At 36.2% G+C, this 19,785-nt stretch overlaps 1 protein-coding gene across 3 annotated transcripts in view; it reads left to right on the forward strand.

The window, feature by feature from the left end:
* Positions 1–19,785, forward strand: part of TTC6 (tetratricopeptide repeat domain 6) — a 209,651-nt gene that overhangs the window by 119,731 nt on the left and 70,135 nt on the right. For all 3 annotated transcript variants that reach the window (XM_058738878.1, XM_058738879.1, XM_058738880.1), the window contains 3 exons: positions 4,235–4,324; positions 6,654–6,728; positions 16,094–16,467. In XM_058738878.1, coding sequence (XP_058594861.1) covers positions 4,235–4,324; positions 6,654–6,728; positions 16,094–16,467 — 539 coding nt within the window. The remainder of the gene's footprint in view (positions 1–4,234; positions 4,325–6,653; positions 6,729–16,093; positions 16,468–19,785) is intronic.

The raw sequence follows: 19,785 nt of genomic DNA on the forward strand, positions 1-19,785 counted from the left end.
TTCACAGGTGTCAGACTGCATCATGGTCTGAAGGCTTCTTACTGCTCCCTCTCTCTGTGTCTTCCACTGGTCATATCTGCTTCTAACTGAACTAACACAGCTGGGGGGTAATAGGAATACTATGTAATATTACTGCAATATACTGTAATGAGTACAAACACAAACTCTGTGTTTATAAAGGAGGGGCATGTATTTTTCTGTCTTCGTATTTAGAAAATGTGAATAGAAGGAATTGAGAGTAGGCAGAATTGTTGGAACAGAAGTAAGAATTGTAGCAAGATTGGTTTGTGACCAGGACTGGTTACAACTGGTGATGATGCAGTAACCTGTTAGAAAGGTGGTCCAAAAGCAAATCAGTGCTGGTGGTTGTTCACACCAATGACTAGTAGAAAAAGGATCCAGGAGGACTTTCTGACACAAATAGATGGCCTAGGCCACTTTCCATACATCGCAACTGGAATCAGACCTTTGTTCAAAGAATCCTTGTTCCTTTGAATGGGAAATGGTATTTAGATACAAAGGTCTGTGTGCCCTACTTTTTAAAGGTGTATTTAACATGTTTATATATATATTATGATTAATGATATTTTTTGTTTTATCCTACCATATACTTTGTGTTTTTTATTGACTTTGCCTTTATTTCTTCTTTTATTCCTTTTCCTAAATTTAACTTTTTGTTGTTAATTTTTTTTAAAAAGTCAGTGGTCTGGATATAATATATTCTGGTTTTATTTTTACTTTTTCTATTTCAGAAAATTGTGTTTTATCATCCCTATTTTGGAAGTATGTGTACTGTTTCTTATTCTTATGGTGATTTCCCTCGACAGACATCTTTAACTTATCAAAATCTGATGTTGATCAATACCTTTATACTCTTTATACTCTTCCAGGAAAATTCAGTGACTTTAAAACCTTTCAATTCGGGGCGCCTGGGTGGCTCAGTCGGTTGAGCGCCGACTTCGGCTCAGGTCACGATCTCGCGGTCCGTGAGTTCGAGCCCCGCATCGGGCCCCTGTGCTGACAGCTCAGAGCCCGGAGCCTGTTTCAGATTCTGTGTCTCCCTCTCTCTGACCCTCCCCCATTCATGCTCTGTCTCTCTCTGTCTCAAAAATAAATAAACGTTAAAAAAAAAAATTAAAAATAAAAAAAATAAAATAAAAAAATAAAACCTTTCAATTCCATTTACCCCCTTTTGACTTAGTATGTTTTTACTTTGATATATTATTAGATATTTATCTTCTAAAACCCTCAAAACATTGTTATTAATATTTTATAAAATATAATTATCTCTCTCTTCTTTTCTTTTTTCTTTTCTTTTTTTTCTTTTCTTTTCTTTCCTTTTCTTTTCTTTCTTTCTTTCTTCCTTTCTTTTTTTTTTCTCTCTCTCTACTATCTCAGATCTTTGTCTGGCATCATTCTACCTTTTGCCTAAAATATATCCTTTAGAATTTGCTTTAAGGCAAGTGGGAGTTCCATAGTTGGTGAAAATCTTGTTTTTTCTTTGTTTCAAATGTCTTTATATTAGCTCATTCTTGAGAGGGATTATACTTGGGTATGATGTATTTTGCAGATATATTCTTTTAGTACACTAATGATGTTCTACTATTTTCTGGCATCCACTATTGCTGTTGAGAAATGGGTCTTAAATGTGAAATTTTTGAGGATGGTCAACTCCTTGCTTGCTCCCAAAGTGGCTACTTTTAAGTTTTTCTCTTTTTTTCCCCCTATTTTCTATATGGTGTATCTAGCGGGCAGATTTCTTTTTATTTATGCTTTGGAATCTGGGATTTTTGAATGCATACTTTGATGTCTTTCATCAACTATGGAGAATTTTTAGTTATGACTTCTTCAAATGTTGCCTCTGTCCATTCTTTCTTTCATTTTCTGGGATTTTAATCATATGTATTATCTTCTTCTTTTTTTTTTTTTTTTCTCTTGATGCTGGATTCCGGGTAATTTCCCTTCTGGTCTATCTTATAGTTCAAGTTCATAAATTCTTTCTTCAGTTGTGTCTAAGATACTGTTAAACTTGTTTACTGTATTTTTAAATTTGGTTTTGTGTTTTTCTTTTTAGAATATTTATTTTTTTCCCAAATCTGTTATGTTCTAGTGTTTTATTTCTTTGTGTACCTATCTTTAAATGTTTATTATTGTATTTAAAACGTTATTTTTAGGAAACGTTTGAGACTAACAATGGCATTTCTTTTTTCCAGAGAAGCTTCTTGTCAGAAGTTAGCCCTCAGAAATAGTTTTAGTCTAAAGTTGAGGCTTGAATTTCTTTGACCACCCTTGTGATGGAACTGAGGCTGAAAGTCTACACAAAGGTTACTTACTACCATTCTTTTTTAAAAAAGAGGTTTAAAACTTTTATTTTATTTTATTTTATTTATTTATTTTATTTTATTTTATTTTATTTTATTTTATTTTATTTTAGTAGGCTCCATGCCCAATGTGAGGTTTGAACTCAGGACCCTGAGATCAAGAGTCACATTCTCTACTGACTGAGACCGCCGGGCACCCACGCTTCTTTTCACTTTAAATCTGAGCATGTAGCATCTCCTGTAGCCTTGGATACTTGTATATTTTGTATATGTACAATATTATACAGTGTATTACATTTGTGTATAAATAAATAAATAAATAATCTATAAATAAATCAAGTTCCATAACTTAGGTAAGTTCTGGGCTTCAATTTCTATCACCCTTGCCCAAGAATTTGTCAATCTGTAACTCAGATTTGCAGCTGCTTTGGCAAGTATCATAACAAAAGCATCTTGAATACTGGGCTTACTTTTCCAGGTTCTTGCCTTTTCTTAGATTTTGGCCCAGTATCTGTTCATCATCATGTTAGCTTTTTGATGCTTTGAAGATTGTGTTTTTCATACTACAAGTAGCTTTCTTAGTTTTCCTCAGCAGAATTACCTAGCCTGCCATAATTAGAAGCAGAGTCATAATTGACTTTTCAGATAGCAAAACTGTTTCCATTTCTATCTGCATCCCAGCTATTATTGGATGCATACAAGTTTTAGCAATACCTCTGGAGTAGAGCAATAACTCTGGAGTTACATCAGGTATCATATAAGCAATACTTGCTCTCTCAAGACACATTGGTTTGGCCAATATCTTGTCAGGTTCCAATATATGAACCATGTTCTCTTTTTAAAAAGCAACCATTTATTATTAGTAAGTTTTGCTGTTTTGATATCTGTAAAATACATTATTATGGTTTTTGTCTTTTGTTATTGTTAAAAGAATTTTCTTAAATATATAATAGCTGCTATTCCATCATATTTTGTGTAAGCATATGACAAAATAGTTCCAACAGTTCCAATAGTTCCTTGTATATCACGTAGTTTGTCTTTGAAGAGTAATGGTGACCCCAGGTAGCCTTCTGCTATGTTTAGTAATTCTCTTAGCTTATACTGTGCTATAGCTGTGTTATAAAAATACACTAGAAGATAAATAAAAATCAATGCTGGTAATTCCTAAATTACCCATAGCCTTCTCCATATCTGTTCCATTCTCAGTGACAATTTCCTGGTACTTTTAAAAGCTTAATTTCCTATTGAATACATATCGTTTGATTTTGAAATGTTAGTTGTTTGAGACCTAAAAATTTCAGTAAAGTAGCAGTATGATTTAACTCATCATGACTACACCAGGCTGTCAAACTTAGATCTTCTAGTTGTTTCTATATATCCAAATCACTGATTATAATATAGAAGAATAACACACTTAATAATAATTTACCCTTACAACAATAAGTATACATATATAACTTAGTTGGTGGAAAGAGTTTGAATTGTAAAGCATTTAAGGAGCTTTCCATTCCAATAAAAATTTAGAATGCTTACTTATATCTGACAGAGAATAGTCATATATTGACAGTAAATCCAAATAATATGTCTTATTCACAATTCTGATATTGGCATATTAAATAGATTCAATGCTAACCTATGGGATCACAGTGTCATTGATTGCTCCTGAGATTAGTACTGCCAGAAGTAAAGTAAAAGAATCTATTTGGCCAATGGCCAACACAGAAGCCAAATTGTGGGTTTTGGCCAAATATTATGGCTGTAGCTGGACTTCTAATATGTCTGTGGTAAACGTTTTCCGTACTTCTACCTTTTCCATACATTTGGTAATAATGTTGTATTATGACATAACAGTAATCAAAGGCTTTTTAAAGTACTCCACTATATAACTTAAAACTGTTATCTTTTTATAACAGAGTGTTCAAGCAAGCAAAATTTTAATTGAGGAATTTTCATCTGAAAGCAAGGAAAGTGTCGCTTTAAATCGGCATAGCAGAAGTTCTAGGGTATGTGTGATTTTTATTTTAAATTGTGGGTTGGTTGCTTTATCTGCCTGCAGCTCAGATACGATTTCTAGTAGTTCTGGAAATTATTTGTTGGTGCTTCCTTAGTCTGGGAAATGCCTCAGAACATTCATTACTGGTGTCTTTGCTGAGGACACACTTTCTTTTTCAAATGTGTTGTCTTTGTGACACTCAGAAGATGTTATTTACTGATGAATAGCAGAATGTCTGCTATGAATTTTCTTAAAACTTTGAAAATTTCCGGTCTTACACTCATTTATCACTTCTTGCCTAGGTCTTAAATGATTAAAGAAACATGTCTGTGAATGTTTTGACCAAATGGGGGCATTGGTTATGGCCATGAAACAGTAAAACTGAATTCTCTAAATGGTGATTAGACTCATGCTTATGGCTTTGTTATCACTTTAGTGTATACAAGTAAACTAATTAAATAATATACATAATTGGATAGAAAAGAGACAATGATTGAGAGAAACTAAGAGAAGAAGAAAGGTATAAACTATACATAACTGGTTTAATAAATGTCCTTCACTTTATGGGGGACAAACAAGAAACAGTTTTATTTTTCTTTCATTAGTGCCTTCAGCCCTCTGCTCCCCTTGATGATATCTTGGGATGCTGAATGGCACATAGTGGAAAGTCTTGGTGCCTTGGGACAAATCAAATCCTATTCTGGTCAGTTAACTAGGTTAAAGATATGTCTATGACTCCTCCTTTATCCCCCATACAGTTAGGTAATACTTTTTTTTTTGGAGGGGATAATGTTAATATAGATCACTTTTTTGCTATTTTCCTTATAGCACTTACTAAATATTTGTCCGTATGTATGTTTGATCATTTTATTCCTCACCAGCCTGGGGTCATAGCACTCTTCTTCACTCTTTTATCCATATCACCTAGAGCAGTGACCATCACATAAAGAATAATTGAACCAGTGAACGTCACCTTCTAGTTTGGAGTGCCACGTGTACTTTCTAGACTATTTTAGTAGCATTATGTATACCTGCCTGTCAGCTATTCCCAGTTTTAGTAGCTGCTTCTTCATCCTCCTACTGCCTTCTACTTTATTCTTTCTTTTTTTAATTTTTACATGTGTATTTATTTTTGAGAGGGAGATATACAGAGCATGAGCAGGGGAGGAGCAGAGAGAAAGGGAGACACAGAATCTGTAGCAGGCTGTCAGCACAGAGCCCAACAGCGGGACTTGAACCAATGAACCGTGAGATCATGACCCGAGCTAAAGATGGACACTTGACCGACTGAGCCACCCAGGTGCTCCACCTGCTATATTCTTAAAACAAGTAGGATTATGTCACTCATGTCTCAAACTGAGTAACTCCACCTAACAAATTAAGTCAGAGTGCTTCATTAAGGCTCATAACCTGGCCTCAACCAGACTTTCTAGCTTATCTCCCATTATGTTTCTGCTTTTATGTGGTCTGCATGTACCCAGTACTCTGCCTGCACCAGAGTCCTTGGTGACTCCCCCATGCCCCTGCTGCATTCTCTGTGCTTGTTTAGGCTGTTCCCTTGGCCTGGGATATTCTCAACTCCAGCTCAGTCTATGGGAATGTTGCCACCTCTCACAGGCCAGCCCTGCACTACCTCTTCCCGCCAGTGTATCCAGGTCCCTGTCCCCCTCAGAACTGACTCTGCCTATCTTGTGTTCTCTTTACACCAGACTCATTCATACCATCTGAAGTCAGGGCCACAGCTGCTTTGGATTACAGTTTCCTTTTCTTTCTGTTTCTACCATTACATTGGTTGAGGATATGGAACATGTCATTTTTTTTTTGTACTTTCTACACTATCTAGTATAGTAGTATTTCCCAACTCTTACAGTATAATAGCTCTCAAAGGAAGTGATGATATTTGTATGCTCCTGTGGAGTAAAAGGTTGAGGTTGCTCATGATAAGAGGTGACTGTTCAGGGGACAGTAGCTGCTTCAGGTCCTACTAGTGCAGCCTCAGTGCCGAGGGGATCAATGGCTCAGCATATTTACGGCACATTTATACACACTTGTGCCCCTTGCACCGACCAGAAAGCTTTGGTAAGTATTTGTTGTATTGTTGAATTAAAAAAAATAAGAGTTTCCATTATTTATACACTTTTCTAAATTAACTGATGGATTTTCAGTTCTGTTCCTCTCTGTGAAATCGGTGACTTCAAAGTCAGTCAGAATGTGTATTTTAATTAGCATTTCTGCATTTAATTAATTTACCTAAGCATTTATAGTCAATTGTCATATGATATTGTACTTTACCAAATAGTATCTATAGTCAATGCATATTTGTCATTTGGTTATTTCAGTTTCTTTTCCTAAAAAAATCTGCATCATTTGAAAGTATCCAAAAATGTTTCAGCACACCATTTCCTCAATTAAAGGTATGATCATTTTTGGTTTTTATTATTCAAAAGAAATGCTTATATTTCTAGTAATAATCACTATTGATGATTTTTTTGTTTGCTTTCCTGAGATAGTATAGTGAGTTGATTCATTCAGATTTGATTAAAAGTTTGGATTTGAGTGCGTATTTGGTAGCCCCTGTAAAATTGTGGTTGGTGGTGCCAATTTAAGGTTTTCAACAGCTTTTGAAAGTATCTCATGTTCATAATTTGACTTTACTTGATGTATTATAAGTCAAGCCATTATAATATTGACCTACATTTGCACTGGGCTCACAGTTTTAAAGCATTTTCATGAACACTAGTCCAGTCTGGTCTCAAGCTTCACAATATCCCGAGAGAAGGAAGGTGAGACAGATATTATCCTTATTTTATGTGTGAAAAAAACAAAGGTCATAAAGCGATAAATGGCAGAGCTAGAAGTTAAACCCACACCGCCTCTTACTAAATGCAATGTACTTTCCTCTGCATGAAGAATGCACAGGCCTTTTGGAGTGGCTGGTTTTTTGTTTTTTGTGTTTTTTTTAGTTCATTTATTTATTTTGAGAGAGAGAGAAAGCACAATTGGGGGAGGGCAGAGAGAGAGGGAGAGCAAGAATCCCAAGCAGGCTCCATGCTGTCCACGCAGAACCCACGGCGGAGCTTGATCTCACAACCTGGGGGATCATGACCTGAGCTAAAACCAAGAATCGGATGCTCACCTGACTCAGCCACCCCGGTGCCCCTGGAGTGGCTGGTGCTTACCCTCAGTGGCATTGACATCTAGCTTCAGCTTCTGTTTTTCTGTCTGAAATCTTAGAAATCTTTCTTGACCCTCCATGTTACTTGCTTTTAACTTGCATAACATTAGCCTGCTTCCTATGTCATTTCTGACATTGTCTTTTCTTACTGACCTTTTGATTCCTCTGTTTTATATCTCTGTACAATCACACTATCCTTAGGATTTCTTTATTGGCATATAATTGACATATAACATTATATTAGTTTCAAGTATATAGCATTGTAATTCAATAACAGTATGTACTACAAAATGATCACCACATCAAGTCTAGTTAACATAGTGATACATTTTTTACATGTGGTGAGAACTTTTAAGATCTACTCTTAGCAACTTAAACATTTTTTTAATGTTTATTTATTATTTTGAGAAAGAGAGAGGGAGACAGAGTGCAAGCAGGGGATGGGCAGAGAGAGAGGGAGACACAGAATCCAAAGCAGGCTCCAGGCTCTAAGCTGTCTGCATAGAGCCCAATGCAGGGCTTGAATCCGCAAACTGTGAGATCATGACCTGAGCTGAAGTCAGATGCTCAACTGACTGAGCCACCCAGGTGCTCCCAATTTTTTTTAAAAAAATTTTCAGCTTGTAAATATACAATACAGTATTTTAACCACAGTGACTATGCTGTATTACATCCCCAGGACTTATTTATTTTATAATGGAATTTTATACCCTTTGACCATCATCACCCATTTCATCCATCACCCAATCCTTGCCTCTGGCAACCAGCAATCTCTTTTCTGTACCTATGAGTTGTTGTTGTTTTTAAGATTCCATGTATAAGTGAGATTATATAGTATTTATCTTTCTCTGTCTGACTTATTTATTTAGTTTACTTAGCATAATGCCCTCAAGGTCCATCCGTGTTGTTGCAAATAGCAGAATTTCCCTTTTTTTTTTAAAGTTTATTTATTTATTTTGAGAGGGGGAGGGGGAGGGACAGAGAGAGAGCGAGAGAAAGAATCCCAAGCAGGCTGACTGAGCCTTCCCAGCATCCTGAAGTTCCTTTTTTAATGGCTGAATAATATCCCATTATATATATGCAAATATATATACATCACATTTTCTTATCCATTATTCCATTGATGGGCCCCTAGGTTGTTTCTATATCTTGGCTATTGTTACTAATGCTGCAAGGAATAAGGAAGATAGCTCTTCAAGGTCCTGATTTCATTTCCTTTGGATATATGCCCAGAAGTGGGATTGGATCATATGGTAGTTCTATTTTTAATTTTTTGAGCAACCTCCATACTGTTTCCCTAGTGGCTGAACAAATTTACATTCTTATCAATAGTGGACAAGGGTTCTCTTTTCCTTATAGCTTTACCAACACTCGATATCTCCTGTCTTTTTTTATAATAGCCATTCTACCTCTTTTTTTTTTGTGTATCTATCATAGGTTTTGGGTTTGCAGTTACCATGGGGTTCATATGTAACATCCAAAGTACATAGTAGTCTATATAAATTTGATGGTCATTTAAGTTCAAACACATTAAAAAAAAAAAAGAAAAAACATTGCTTTCTTTTTCTTTTCCCCTTCACTTGTCCCTTTTTACTCCCTCCTCCACATTTTATACATATGTTGTCATAGTTTACATCTTTTTATTAATAATTTTCTTATGTCTAACTGTGGCCATTTGTTTTCCACTTAAATCCCTTTAACATTTCTTGTAAGGATGGTTTAGTGGTCACAAACTCCTTTATCTTTTGTTTGTCTAGGAAAATCTTTATCTTTCCTTTAAATCTGAATGATAACTTTGTCGGTGTAGAGTATTCTTGGTTGTAGGTTTTTACTTTCAGCACTTTGAATATATTATGCTACTCCCTTCAGACCTGCAAAGTTTCTGCTGAATAATCACCTGAAAGCCTTATAGGTTTTTTTCTTACAGGTAAACTTTTTGTTTCTTCTTGCTGCTTTTATCTTCTCTTTATCTTTAACCTTTAACATTTTATTATTATTTAAAAAATTTTTTTTAATGTTTATTTATTTCTGAGAGAAAGAGAACAGCAGAAGAGGGGCAGAGAGTGAGGGAGACACAGAACCTGAAGAAGGCTCTAAGCTCTTAGCTGTCAGGACAGAGCCTGACTGGGGTTTGAACTCTTGAACTGTGAGATCATGACCTGAGCCAAAGTCAGATGCTTAACTGACTGAGCCACCCAGGCACCCCTAACCTTTGACATTTTAATTATTATGTGCTGTGGTATGGACCTCCTTGGGTTCATCTTGTTTGGAACTCTGTGCTTCTTGGACTTGGAAGTCTATTTCTTTCCCTAGGTTGGGGGACTTTTCAGTTATTATTTCTTTAAATAAGTTTTCTATGTTTTTCTCCTTCTCTTTTTCTTCTGGGACCACTATAATGCAAATGTTTGCCCACTTGAGGTTATCCAAGAGATCCCTTAATCTATCCTCATTTTAAAAAATTCTTTTCTCATTTTACTGTTCAGCTTGTGTTCTTTTTATTACCCTGCCTTCCAGGTCACTGTGACGTTCTTCGACATCCTCTGATCTACTGTTGATTCCCTCTAGTATGTTTTTTATTTCTGTTCTTGTAGTCTTCAGTCCTGATTGGTTATTTTTTTTTATATATATTTTCTATCTCTTTATTGAATGTTTCACTGAGTTCTTCACTCTTTGGTCCATCCCAGTGAGTACTTTATGATTATTAATTTAAATTCTTTATCAGGCATATTGCTTATCTCTTTTTCATTTAGTTATTTTTCTGAGTTTTTTTCTTGTTCTTTCTTCTGGAGCATATTTCTGTTTCCCCATTTTCTTGACTTTCTGGATTTGTTTCTAGGTGGAACAGCTACTCCTCCTAAACTTGAAGGAATGGTCGCTCTTGTATATGGTGTCCCCTGTGCAGACTGTGTGCTTGGCGACTTTTGCTGTCTGGTTGGAGCTGTGGCTGTAAATGCCAGTTGCTCTTTTAAACCGTGGCTTTTTACAGAGAGAAGAAAATAATAATAAAATAAAAGTAAAATAAAAAAGGAAAAAAGAAAAGAGAAAAGAAAGGAAAAAAGGAAGAAAGGAAAAGAAGAAAAAAGAAAAGAAAAAAAAAAACAACAAAATGGGGCACCTGGGTGGCTCAGCTGGTTAAGCATCCAACTTCGGCTCAGGTCATGATCTCAAGGTTCAAGGTTCGTTGTTTTGAGTCCTGCATGGGGCTCTGTGCTGACAGCTGAGCCTGGAGCCTGCTTCAGATTCTGTGTCTCCCTCTCTCTCTGTCCCTCCCCTGCTCGTGCTTTGTCTTTGTCTCTCAAAAATAAATAAATGTTTTAAAAAAAAGAAAAAAACCCAAAGGGGCAAAAATAAAAACAAGACAAATAAAAAAACAATAAAAATAATTATTGAAAAATAAAAACAAAATAACTAAAACAACCAAAGAAAATTCCTGGTTTATTTTCTGTGCTCTAGTACCACAGGGACTGGTGTGGGCTTGTGGACCTTGGGATTGCAGTCCCTGGGATTGGCTAAGCTTGCAAGCTGACCTTGGGCTGGACCCTGTTCTGGGCTAGGCTTTCAAGGTGAAGCGGGGGGGGGGGGGCATTCCTGCAGTTCCTTCCCTTTTACACCTTGGCTCTTTTTTCTGTGCCCCGGCACACTGGGGGCTGGCATGGGCTTGCAGACCCTGGGCTTATTGAGGTCGTAAGCTTGCTGTGATGACTGGACCCACCAGTTAGGGTATCCAGACCCTGATTCTATCTAGGCTTTTAAGGTGGAGAAGGACTGTAAGCTGTGTTCTTCTCTAGTTCCTCTGACCTGGAGAGCTTCCCAAAGCTCCTCCTCCATTTGGTCCAGTGTTGTCTCTTTTATATACTAGTTGCTCTTTTATTATTTTTTTTTTCAACTTTATTTTTGGGACAGAGAGAGACAGAGCATGAACGGGGGAGGGGCAGAGAGAGAGGGAGACACAGAATCGGAAACAGGCTCCAGGCTCCGAGCCATCAGCCCAGAGCCTGACGCGGGGCTCGAACCCACGGACCGCGAGATCATGACCTGAACCCAAGTCGGACGCTTAACCGACTGCGCCACCCAGGCGCCCCTACTAGTTGCTCTTTTAAACTGTGGCTTTTTTGGGGGCGCCTGGGTGGCACAGTCGGTTAAGCGTCCGACTTCAGCTCAGGTCGTGATCTCGCGGTCTGTGAGTTCGAGCCCCGCGTTGGGCTCTGTGCTGACCGCCCAGAGCCTGGAGACTGTTTCAGATTCTGTGTCTCCCTCTCTCTCTGACCCTCCCCCGTTCATGCTCTCTCTCTTTCTCAAAAATAAATAAAAACGTTAAACTGTGGCTTTTTTTTTTCTGTGCCTAAGGAAAGACAAATCTGTTCCCAGTTCCTCAGAACTACCCTCTCCACTGTCGTGTACAGGATCAGGGGTGGGAGTTCCCTTTGTCTCCATGTCTTTGTCTGTCTTGCTGTTCTTTTTTGTCATTCTCTATCTTTGGTTGTTCAGAAGCTGTTCAGTTGGCCTTCAGTTCTTCAGGAGGAATTGTTGTGTAAATAGGTGTAATTTAGTGTGTTCTGTGGAGGAGGTGAGTTCAGGGTCTTGGTATATTGCCATCTTCATGGGAACTCCTCCCTATAATAGCCATTCTAACAGGTTTGAGGTGATATCTCATTGTAGTTTTGACTTGCATTTTCCTGATGATTACTGGCGTTGAACATCTTTTTATGAACCCATTGGCCATTTGCATGTCTTTGGAAAAATCTCTATTCGGTTGCTCTGACCATTTTTTAATTGGATTTTGTTGTTGTTGCTATTGAGTTAAAAGAGATTATTATATATTTTGGATATCGACCCCTTTTCAGATAGATGGATTGCAGATATTTTTTCCCATTTTGTAGGTTGGCTTTTCATTTTACTGATTGTTTATTTTGCTGTGCAGAAGCTCTCTAGTTTGATGTAGTCCCACTGCTTGTTTATTTTTGCTTTTGTTGCTTGTACTTTTGGTATCATATTGAAAAAAGCATTACCAAGGCCAATATCAAATAGCTTTTCCCTATGTTTACATCTAGTAGTTTTATAGTTTAAGAATTTAAATTGAAATCTTTAATTTGTTTAGAGTTCATTTTTGTGAGTAGTGTGAGATAGGAAATTTCATTCTTTTGCATATGAATATCTAGTTTTCTTAGAGCAATTGATTGAAGAGACTATCAGTTCCTCATTGAGTATTCTTGGCTTCTTTGTCAAATATTAGTTGACCATATATGCATGGGATCTTTCTAGGTTCTTGATTCTATTCCATTGGTCTATGTGTTTGTTTTTATGCCAGTACCATACTGTTTTGATTACTATTGTTTCTTAATGAATTTTGAAATCTGGAATTGTGAAATCTCCACCTTTGTTCTTTTTCAGGAATGCTTTGACTATTCAGGTTCTTTTCTGGTTCCATATGAATTTTAGGATTGTTTTATCTATTTCTTTGAAAAGTGAGATTGGAATTTTGATAAGGATTATATTGAATCTATTAATGGCGTTGGTAGTATGGACGTTTTAAAATACTAGTTTTTCTGGTTTATGTGATACCCTTCACTTATTTGTGTCTTCTTCAATTTCTTTCATCATCGTATTATAATTTTCAGTATACAAATCCTTCACGTCTTTGAATATATTTATTCCTAAGTATTTTTAATTATTTTTGATACTATTGTAAATGGAGTTTTTAAATTTATTTTTCCGATAATTCATTGCTAGTGCACAGAAATGCAGCTGATTTCTGTGTATTGATTTTGTAACCTACAGGGGCGCCTGGATGGCTCAGTCAGTTAAGCATCCGACTTCAGCTCAGGTCACGATCTCACGGTCCGTGAGTTCGAGCCCCGCGTCAGGCTCTGGGCCATTAGCCCAGAGCCTGGAGCCTGCTTCAGATTCTGTCTCCCTCTCTCTCTGCCCCTCCCCCGTTCATGCTCTGTCTCTCTCTGTCTCAAAAATAAATAAACGTTAAAAAAAAAAGATTTTGTAACCTGCAGTTTTACCAAATTCAGTAATTAGTTCTGACAGTCTTTTGGTAGAGTCTTTAGAGTTTTGTCTGTATGTGATTATGTCATCTGCAAACAGAGACAGTTTTACTACTTTCTCTCTAATTTGGATGCCTATTTTTCTTTCCTAATTTCTTTGGCTAAGACGTCCAGTACTATGTTAGGCAAAAGTGGCAAGAGTGAGTACTCTTTGTCTTGTTCCTGATCTTAGCAGGAAAGTTTTCAGTCTTTTACTATTGATCGTGATATTAGCTGTGGGTTTGTCGTATATGGCCTTTACTATGTTGAGGTGTGTTCCTTCCATACCAAATCTGTTGCGCGTTTTTATCATGAAAAGAAGTTGAGTTTTGTCAAATGCTTTATCTACATCTATTGAAACAATCATATATAGCCTTTATCTTTCATTCTGTTAATGTGTTGTGTCACTTTTATTGATTTGTGTATGTTGAATCGTCTTTGCATCTGATGGATAAAACCCACATGATCATGTTGTATAATCCTTTTAATGTGCTGTTGAATTCAGTCTGCTAGTATTTTCTTGAGAATTTTCCATTTATACTAATCAGGGATATTAGCCAGCAGTTTTCTTTTCTTGTAGTATGTGTGTACATACAATATGTAAATAATGGAATATCAACTACAAAAAATGAGGAAATTTTGCCGTTTGTGACAACATGGATGGACCTTGGGATATTATGCTACATGACAGAGAAAGATAAATACTGTCTGTTTTCACTTATATGAGGAATCTAAAAAAGCTGAACTTACAGAAACATAGAATAAATACTGGGGCTGGGGTGGAGAAAAGAGGATCGAACAGATGTTGGCCAGAGGGTACAAGAGTCAGTTATAAGATGTGTAAGTTCTGGGGTTCTAATGTACAGCCTGGTGACTATAACTAACAATACTGTATATATTTGAAAGTTGTTAAGAGTGTAGATCTTAAATGTTATTGCCACACAAAAACAATGGTAATTTTGTGAGAGGATGGAGTTGTTAACTAACCTTACTGTAGTAATCATTTCACAGTATATGCACATATCATATCATTATTTTGTATACAAATACAATTTGTATAACAAATTTACATATGTTATATATCTATAATATTTCAATAAGGGTATGAAAAAGCCCCAAACCCATTCTGTTAGCTCTACTTTATAGTTATAGATTCCTCAGGATTCCTTCCTGAGTGTCCGACAGAGATGCATGGAGCCTCTCTGTGTAATTCATATCTAGTCAGCAAGCGGGAAATCTTATGTTCCACTTTTTTTTCAGGAATGTGTTTTATTGACGTATATATCACATACATACACATGACTATCTTTCTTGATATATATATGTATATGTGTGTGTGTGTGTGTGTGTGTATTGTACATACACATATTCTGTAGTTTATGTATTACCCTATTCTCTATTCTAATTATATAGTGAGTTATATATGGTTTCTTGAGATAGGGGAATTATGGTAAGTTATGGAGTGTCAATATCTCTATTGTACTTTAGTACATCTTAAAGTATATAACTAGTTTGTGTGAAATTGTTATGTTTGGAATTTGGGCCTAACTTCACTATAAAGAAAAACATTTGCATAACAAATTTATTAGCAAACTTAAATGCAGTTAATTTATGGACCATGGCTCAATAAACTGGAAATTCTATATTAAAGAATTGCAGTTAATGTCTTTTATTAGGTTTATTGTTAGAGTTTCAAGAACTAATGCATAATTATTACAAGTTATTTACAATTATTAGCATATTATAATATTGATATTATTATTAAAAGTTAAGTGGATTCTCTGATGATTAGATAAAGTAAATATTAGGCTGGAATTCTTTTTCTTAAGCTTGTAAATATTGACTTGAAATTATTGTAAAGAATACTTGAATACTTCTGTATAGAAATTCAGTGTTGTTAAAGTGTTTTTGAAAATTAACTCACTGAGGTGCCTAGGTGGCTCAGTTAGTTAATCGGCTGACTCAGCTCAGGTCATGATTTCACAGTTCAAGCCCCATGTTGGGCTCCCCACTGACAGCACAGAGTCTGCTTGGGATTCTCCCTGTCCTATTCTCTCTGCCCCTCCCCCACTCATGCACAGGAGCTCTCCCTCTGTCTGAAAATAAATAAAATTAACTTAAAAAAAGAACATTCTCTAAAAAAAGAAGAGAAAAGAAAAGAAAATTGACTCAAATTGATTTTTTAGGATAGGTCATTTTAGTATTTCTTACCCATTCTACCAATTTTTTTTTATTTGCATTACAAGTAAAAGTAGAGTTTGTACTTTATTTCAATATGTAAAGAGCATTCTCTTTTAATTAAGAATATATCAAATCACAGTTAATGCATATATACTTTATAGTGTTATTTTTATGTAGCTAACAAAGTGTCACATTACCAAATTATTGTACTTTGCTTTAACTAACCTACTATTAACTTTATAAGTTGACTTTGAAAAACATCAAAAATACGACTTAAAAATTTTCAACAAGTGACCAAACTACGTTAATAGTAATTGTAACTGAATTAATTAAAACACACAGCAACTAAATTGATTTTAAATGGTTTTATCTTTGTTTCTTGCTAATTAAGAGAGTAAAATCTGCAGTGGAGTTGAGGAAAGAGGAGACCATAACTCCATTAGAGATTAAGGATGACATGCAAAGCAATATGAAACAGATTCTATTTCAGAAAGCAAAGGAGCTGGAGCGCTGGATGACTCAGCAAAGTGAAACTGAGGAAGCCATCCCTGTGAAAGAAAATATAGACACTATCTTAGATCACATCCAGAACAGAAGCAATGTGAGAGATCTGTCTCTCTCTCTCATTGAAGCATCTAGAAAAGCTGGCATAAGTTACATTGTTTATCCCAAGAAAAAGAAGACGAAATGGAAGAAAAGATTGAAACTCAGTAAACTCTCAAACGTGTATGATGAATTATCCAAGCCACCAAAAGTTCTTACAAGGTCTTATTTAATCAGTAATTGTTACAGTTTAAGAAATGTATTGTAGTTTTGGCCTTAATCTTATAATTTCACTAACTGAAGTTATTATTATTTTATTCAGCACTGAAAATATGCTAAATCCTTAACTAAAGGACAATCCCTTATTTTTAAATATATGAATATTTAATGGTACAGATGTATGACCGCTTTAAACTATAATTTAAAGTTGGGGCTGATTAAGGACATGAAGTAAAACTAAGTCAGTTTGATTTGATGATATCTTTCAATGGAAAGAAATAAAATCTACTAAGTTATTTTTCTGAAGCGATTTAACACCAGAAAACAATGCCTGCTCCAAATAAGTGTCACCCATTCAAAAGTTGAAGTAGGTTGCTGAGATTTAACTGTTTTCAAATTGTAACTAATAGATTGAGAAATCTAGATAGACAAACTGTTTTTTGTATGTTGTGTGAGCCCTTATTCAGGGATCAACACATAGAAATAATTTTTCTCCTTACTTGGAAGTAATAGTATCTAGCATGTTTAAAATGTGCAAGGACCTGAGATAACAACAGTTGAAGTTCCAGGTATGCTCATTTTTTAAGTGTTCAGGACGTAACTTTCTTAGACTGAAGTGTTGTGCAAAATAGTTTGCAGAAAGCTCTGGGCTTTATTCCTCTTCAGATAACCCCAGATGATAAGGAATTCATTAAGTGTATGCCCTTTTGAAAACTAAAGACTTTACTGTTGAAGTGAGTCATATTGTTTTGTTTATTGTTATAAAGTCTTGTGGTTCTGAAAAAGGGTTCATGATGTTTTGGTGTAGTGACTTATTGTCCCTGAAAAGACTTGGGAACAATCACTATAAATGTGAGTGACAGAGTGAAAGAGGGACCAATCCTAGTGGAGGATGCCATTCAAGTCCCGAGTTCTCTGCACACTACTTATGCTTGAGTTTTCCCGGCAGCAAATATGTGGAACTGGTTTTGTTAGCTCATCTTTAGAAGACTTCACATAGGTTTTTCTAAGTTGACAAATATTTTTGATAAGAAACAGAAATTTGCTTATACATTTTTGATACATTTGCTGATTTCAAAGCATATGAATCGTTACTATCCTAGAAAGGATAATATCTGCACCATTCTGGCCATACCTAAGTGGCTTCTGTCTCTATAAAGAATATAAGCAGATGAAACACTATTTTGGTAGGGTATTTTACCTCTTACTGATTCTTTATCACTTTGATTATAAAGTTTCACCATTTAAAGAGATTTATTTGCCTTTTAACAACTGAATTTGAAATTTGTATATACTGCCAACAGGTGTAATAGGATGAGCCTTTTGGTGGAGGCAGTAAAACAAACTATAGGAGTATTTATCTAGGATAATACATTAGTACAGCTTTCTTCTTTTTAAAAAATCTTAATTTAAACTAGCACAAAAGTGTAGCTATTAAATAATTGTTATTTTAAAACAAGTTTATGGAGAAACTTTAAAAATAATTTTATTTGTATAGCTTGAGATCTTTTTTCACGAATCTTAGCTTGGTTAACACAGAATTATCCTTCTTAACCACTGTATATCTGACCTTTAAGCTTGTTTAGTTATACTCATTCGTGCTGGCTCCCTTAAATGGTTAGAAGCAGACAGTGTATGTACTCATATATCAAGTCAAAGCTTGACTGTGGAAAGTAATTCGTGCCGAAGTCCATTTGAGTTGATTAAAAACCCAGCCCCATGTGTTTTCTGCCAGTCCCTTTACTATAGGTTACTCCTGTTGCCTAGCCCCTCATCTAGGTCATGGCAGGATGCTATGTGTCTGTAATAACTTTGTAGCTTCACCATTTCTCTGGAAGTTTCCCTCGGCTTTGATCTCTGAATCCAATATTGGTGGACCAGCCAGTGAGGGACTAGCAGAGACCTTCTTCAGAAGCTTACTGTTGCAGCAAGAAGATGTGCATGTTGATGGTTCCTGGTTCACCTTTGCTTCCTTATACTCATTACCTTCTTTCTTACCTGGACTTCTGTGAATCGCCAGTCCCTCAGATCTCTGCCAGTGTTCTGTCTTCCAGGATTGACTAACATATTGAACTGAGATTCAGACCAGGCCTTTTGCTATTGGTCCTCTTATCCCTGTAAATGCATCTCCTTCTGTCTCTTTTTAGAATAACTGACCATGGTCCCCACTTCTACTATCAAAACTTCCAAACTTTACTACCTCCTGACAGTGAATCTATAGTCTCAGTCCTGATTTTCTTTTGTCCGTCTTGCTGCCACTACATCCCCAAGAGAGGCAGAATTTATTTTCCCCCTACCCCAAACAGTAGGTGACATATTTTCCTTAGTGCTACTAGTCTGTAATTTCCCTGATGGCCTAGTATTGTTTTTGGTGTGCTATCTTGGTGGGTGGTGGTATGGGATGGAATGGAGGCAGTTCCAAAGATTTCTACTTGATCCTTACTACTATTATCTTCTTTATGGTGTAGTTTACACAATTATCAAGTTGATTCATTCTTACTACACATTCTGGGACTAGGGAAATTATCACAGGATGGGTCCATGTCTCACTAGATTCTGTTAGATGTTTTCAGGCCAAGATTCTTTATATCACTTGACCTTCAGAATCCCCCAGTTTGATTGTGAACTTCAGTGGCATCCACAATGGGTATCTGTATATCAACATAAGTTTAGGGTTAAGTATCTAATAATTCTCAGAAGGTTTGGGTGTTTATTCTCTCCCAGACCTTTGTAAAATTTGGGGGAAATTTCATTAAATCCACCTGGGCCACATTGCCAGATCCTTCCTCAGAGGGACCTGGCCTGGCCTTCCCGTCAGGTGAGAAGTTTTAGATATGAACTAGCTGAGGTCAGAGAGCTGCATGAGAGGTTTTAAACCCCACCTATAGCTGGTTACACCTATGCCCAGAAGACTTAAAGGTTTTTCATTTATGTAAATCAAAGAACACCTTAGCAGGCTGCCCACATATCTCACTTTCTGAGGACCTGCAGTCTTTTAGTTCTTACCACTGATCTCCATGAGTTAAAATTCTGTCCACCAAATCGAGCTAGAAATCTACACTAGAAATCTGCATTTAACAAGTCTTCCAGGTGACTAATGCTAAAGTTTGAGAATCACTCAGAGACTGGCAGGAAGTTCTAGCAAGGCTTCACTGGCTAGGGCTAGCAACCACCCATCCATGGAGGAGGTATGTAAGAGACTGAGGGACGATAGTCATTGCAGCTCCATGAGAGGGCTCGGGAGATCCCAGATGAGTGATTTTGAGGAGTCCTTGAATCAGATTTTATGTAACATATGAAGCAATATCTCAGTGTAGTCAT

The sequence above is a fragment of the Neofelis nebulosa genome, chromosome 7 (genome assembly GCF_028018385.1).
Source record: "Neofelis nebulosa isolate mNeoNeb1 chromosome 7, mNeoNeb1.pri, whole genome shotgun sequence".
NCBI lineage: Eukaryota > Metazoa > Chordata > Mammalia > Carnivora > Felidae > Neofelis > Neofelis nebulosa.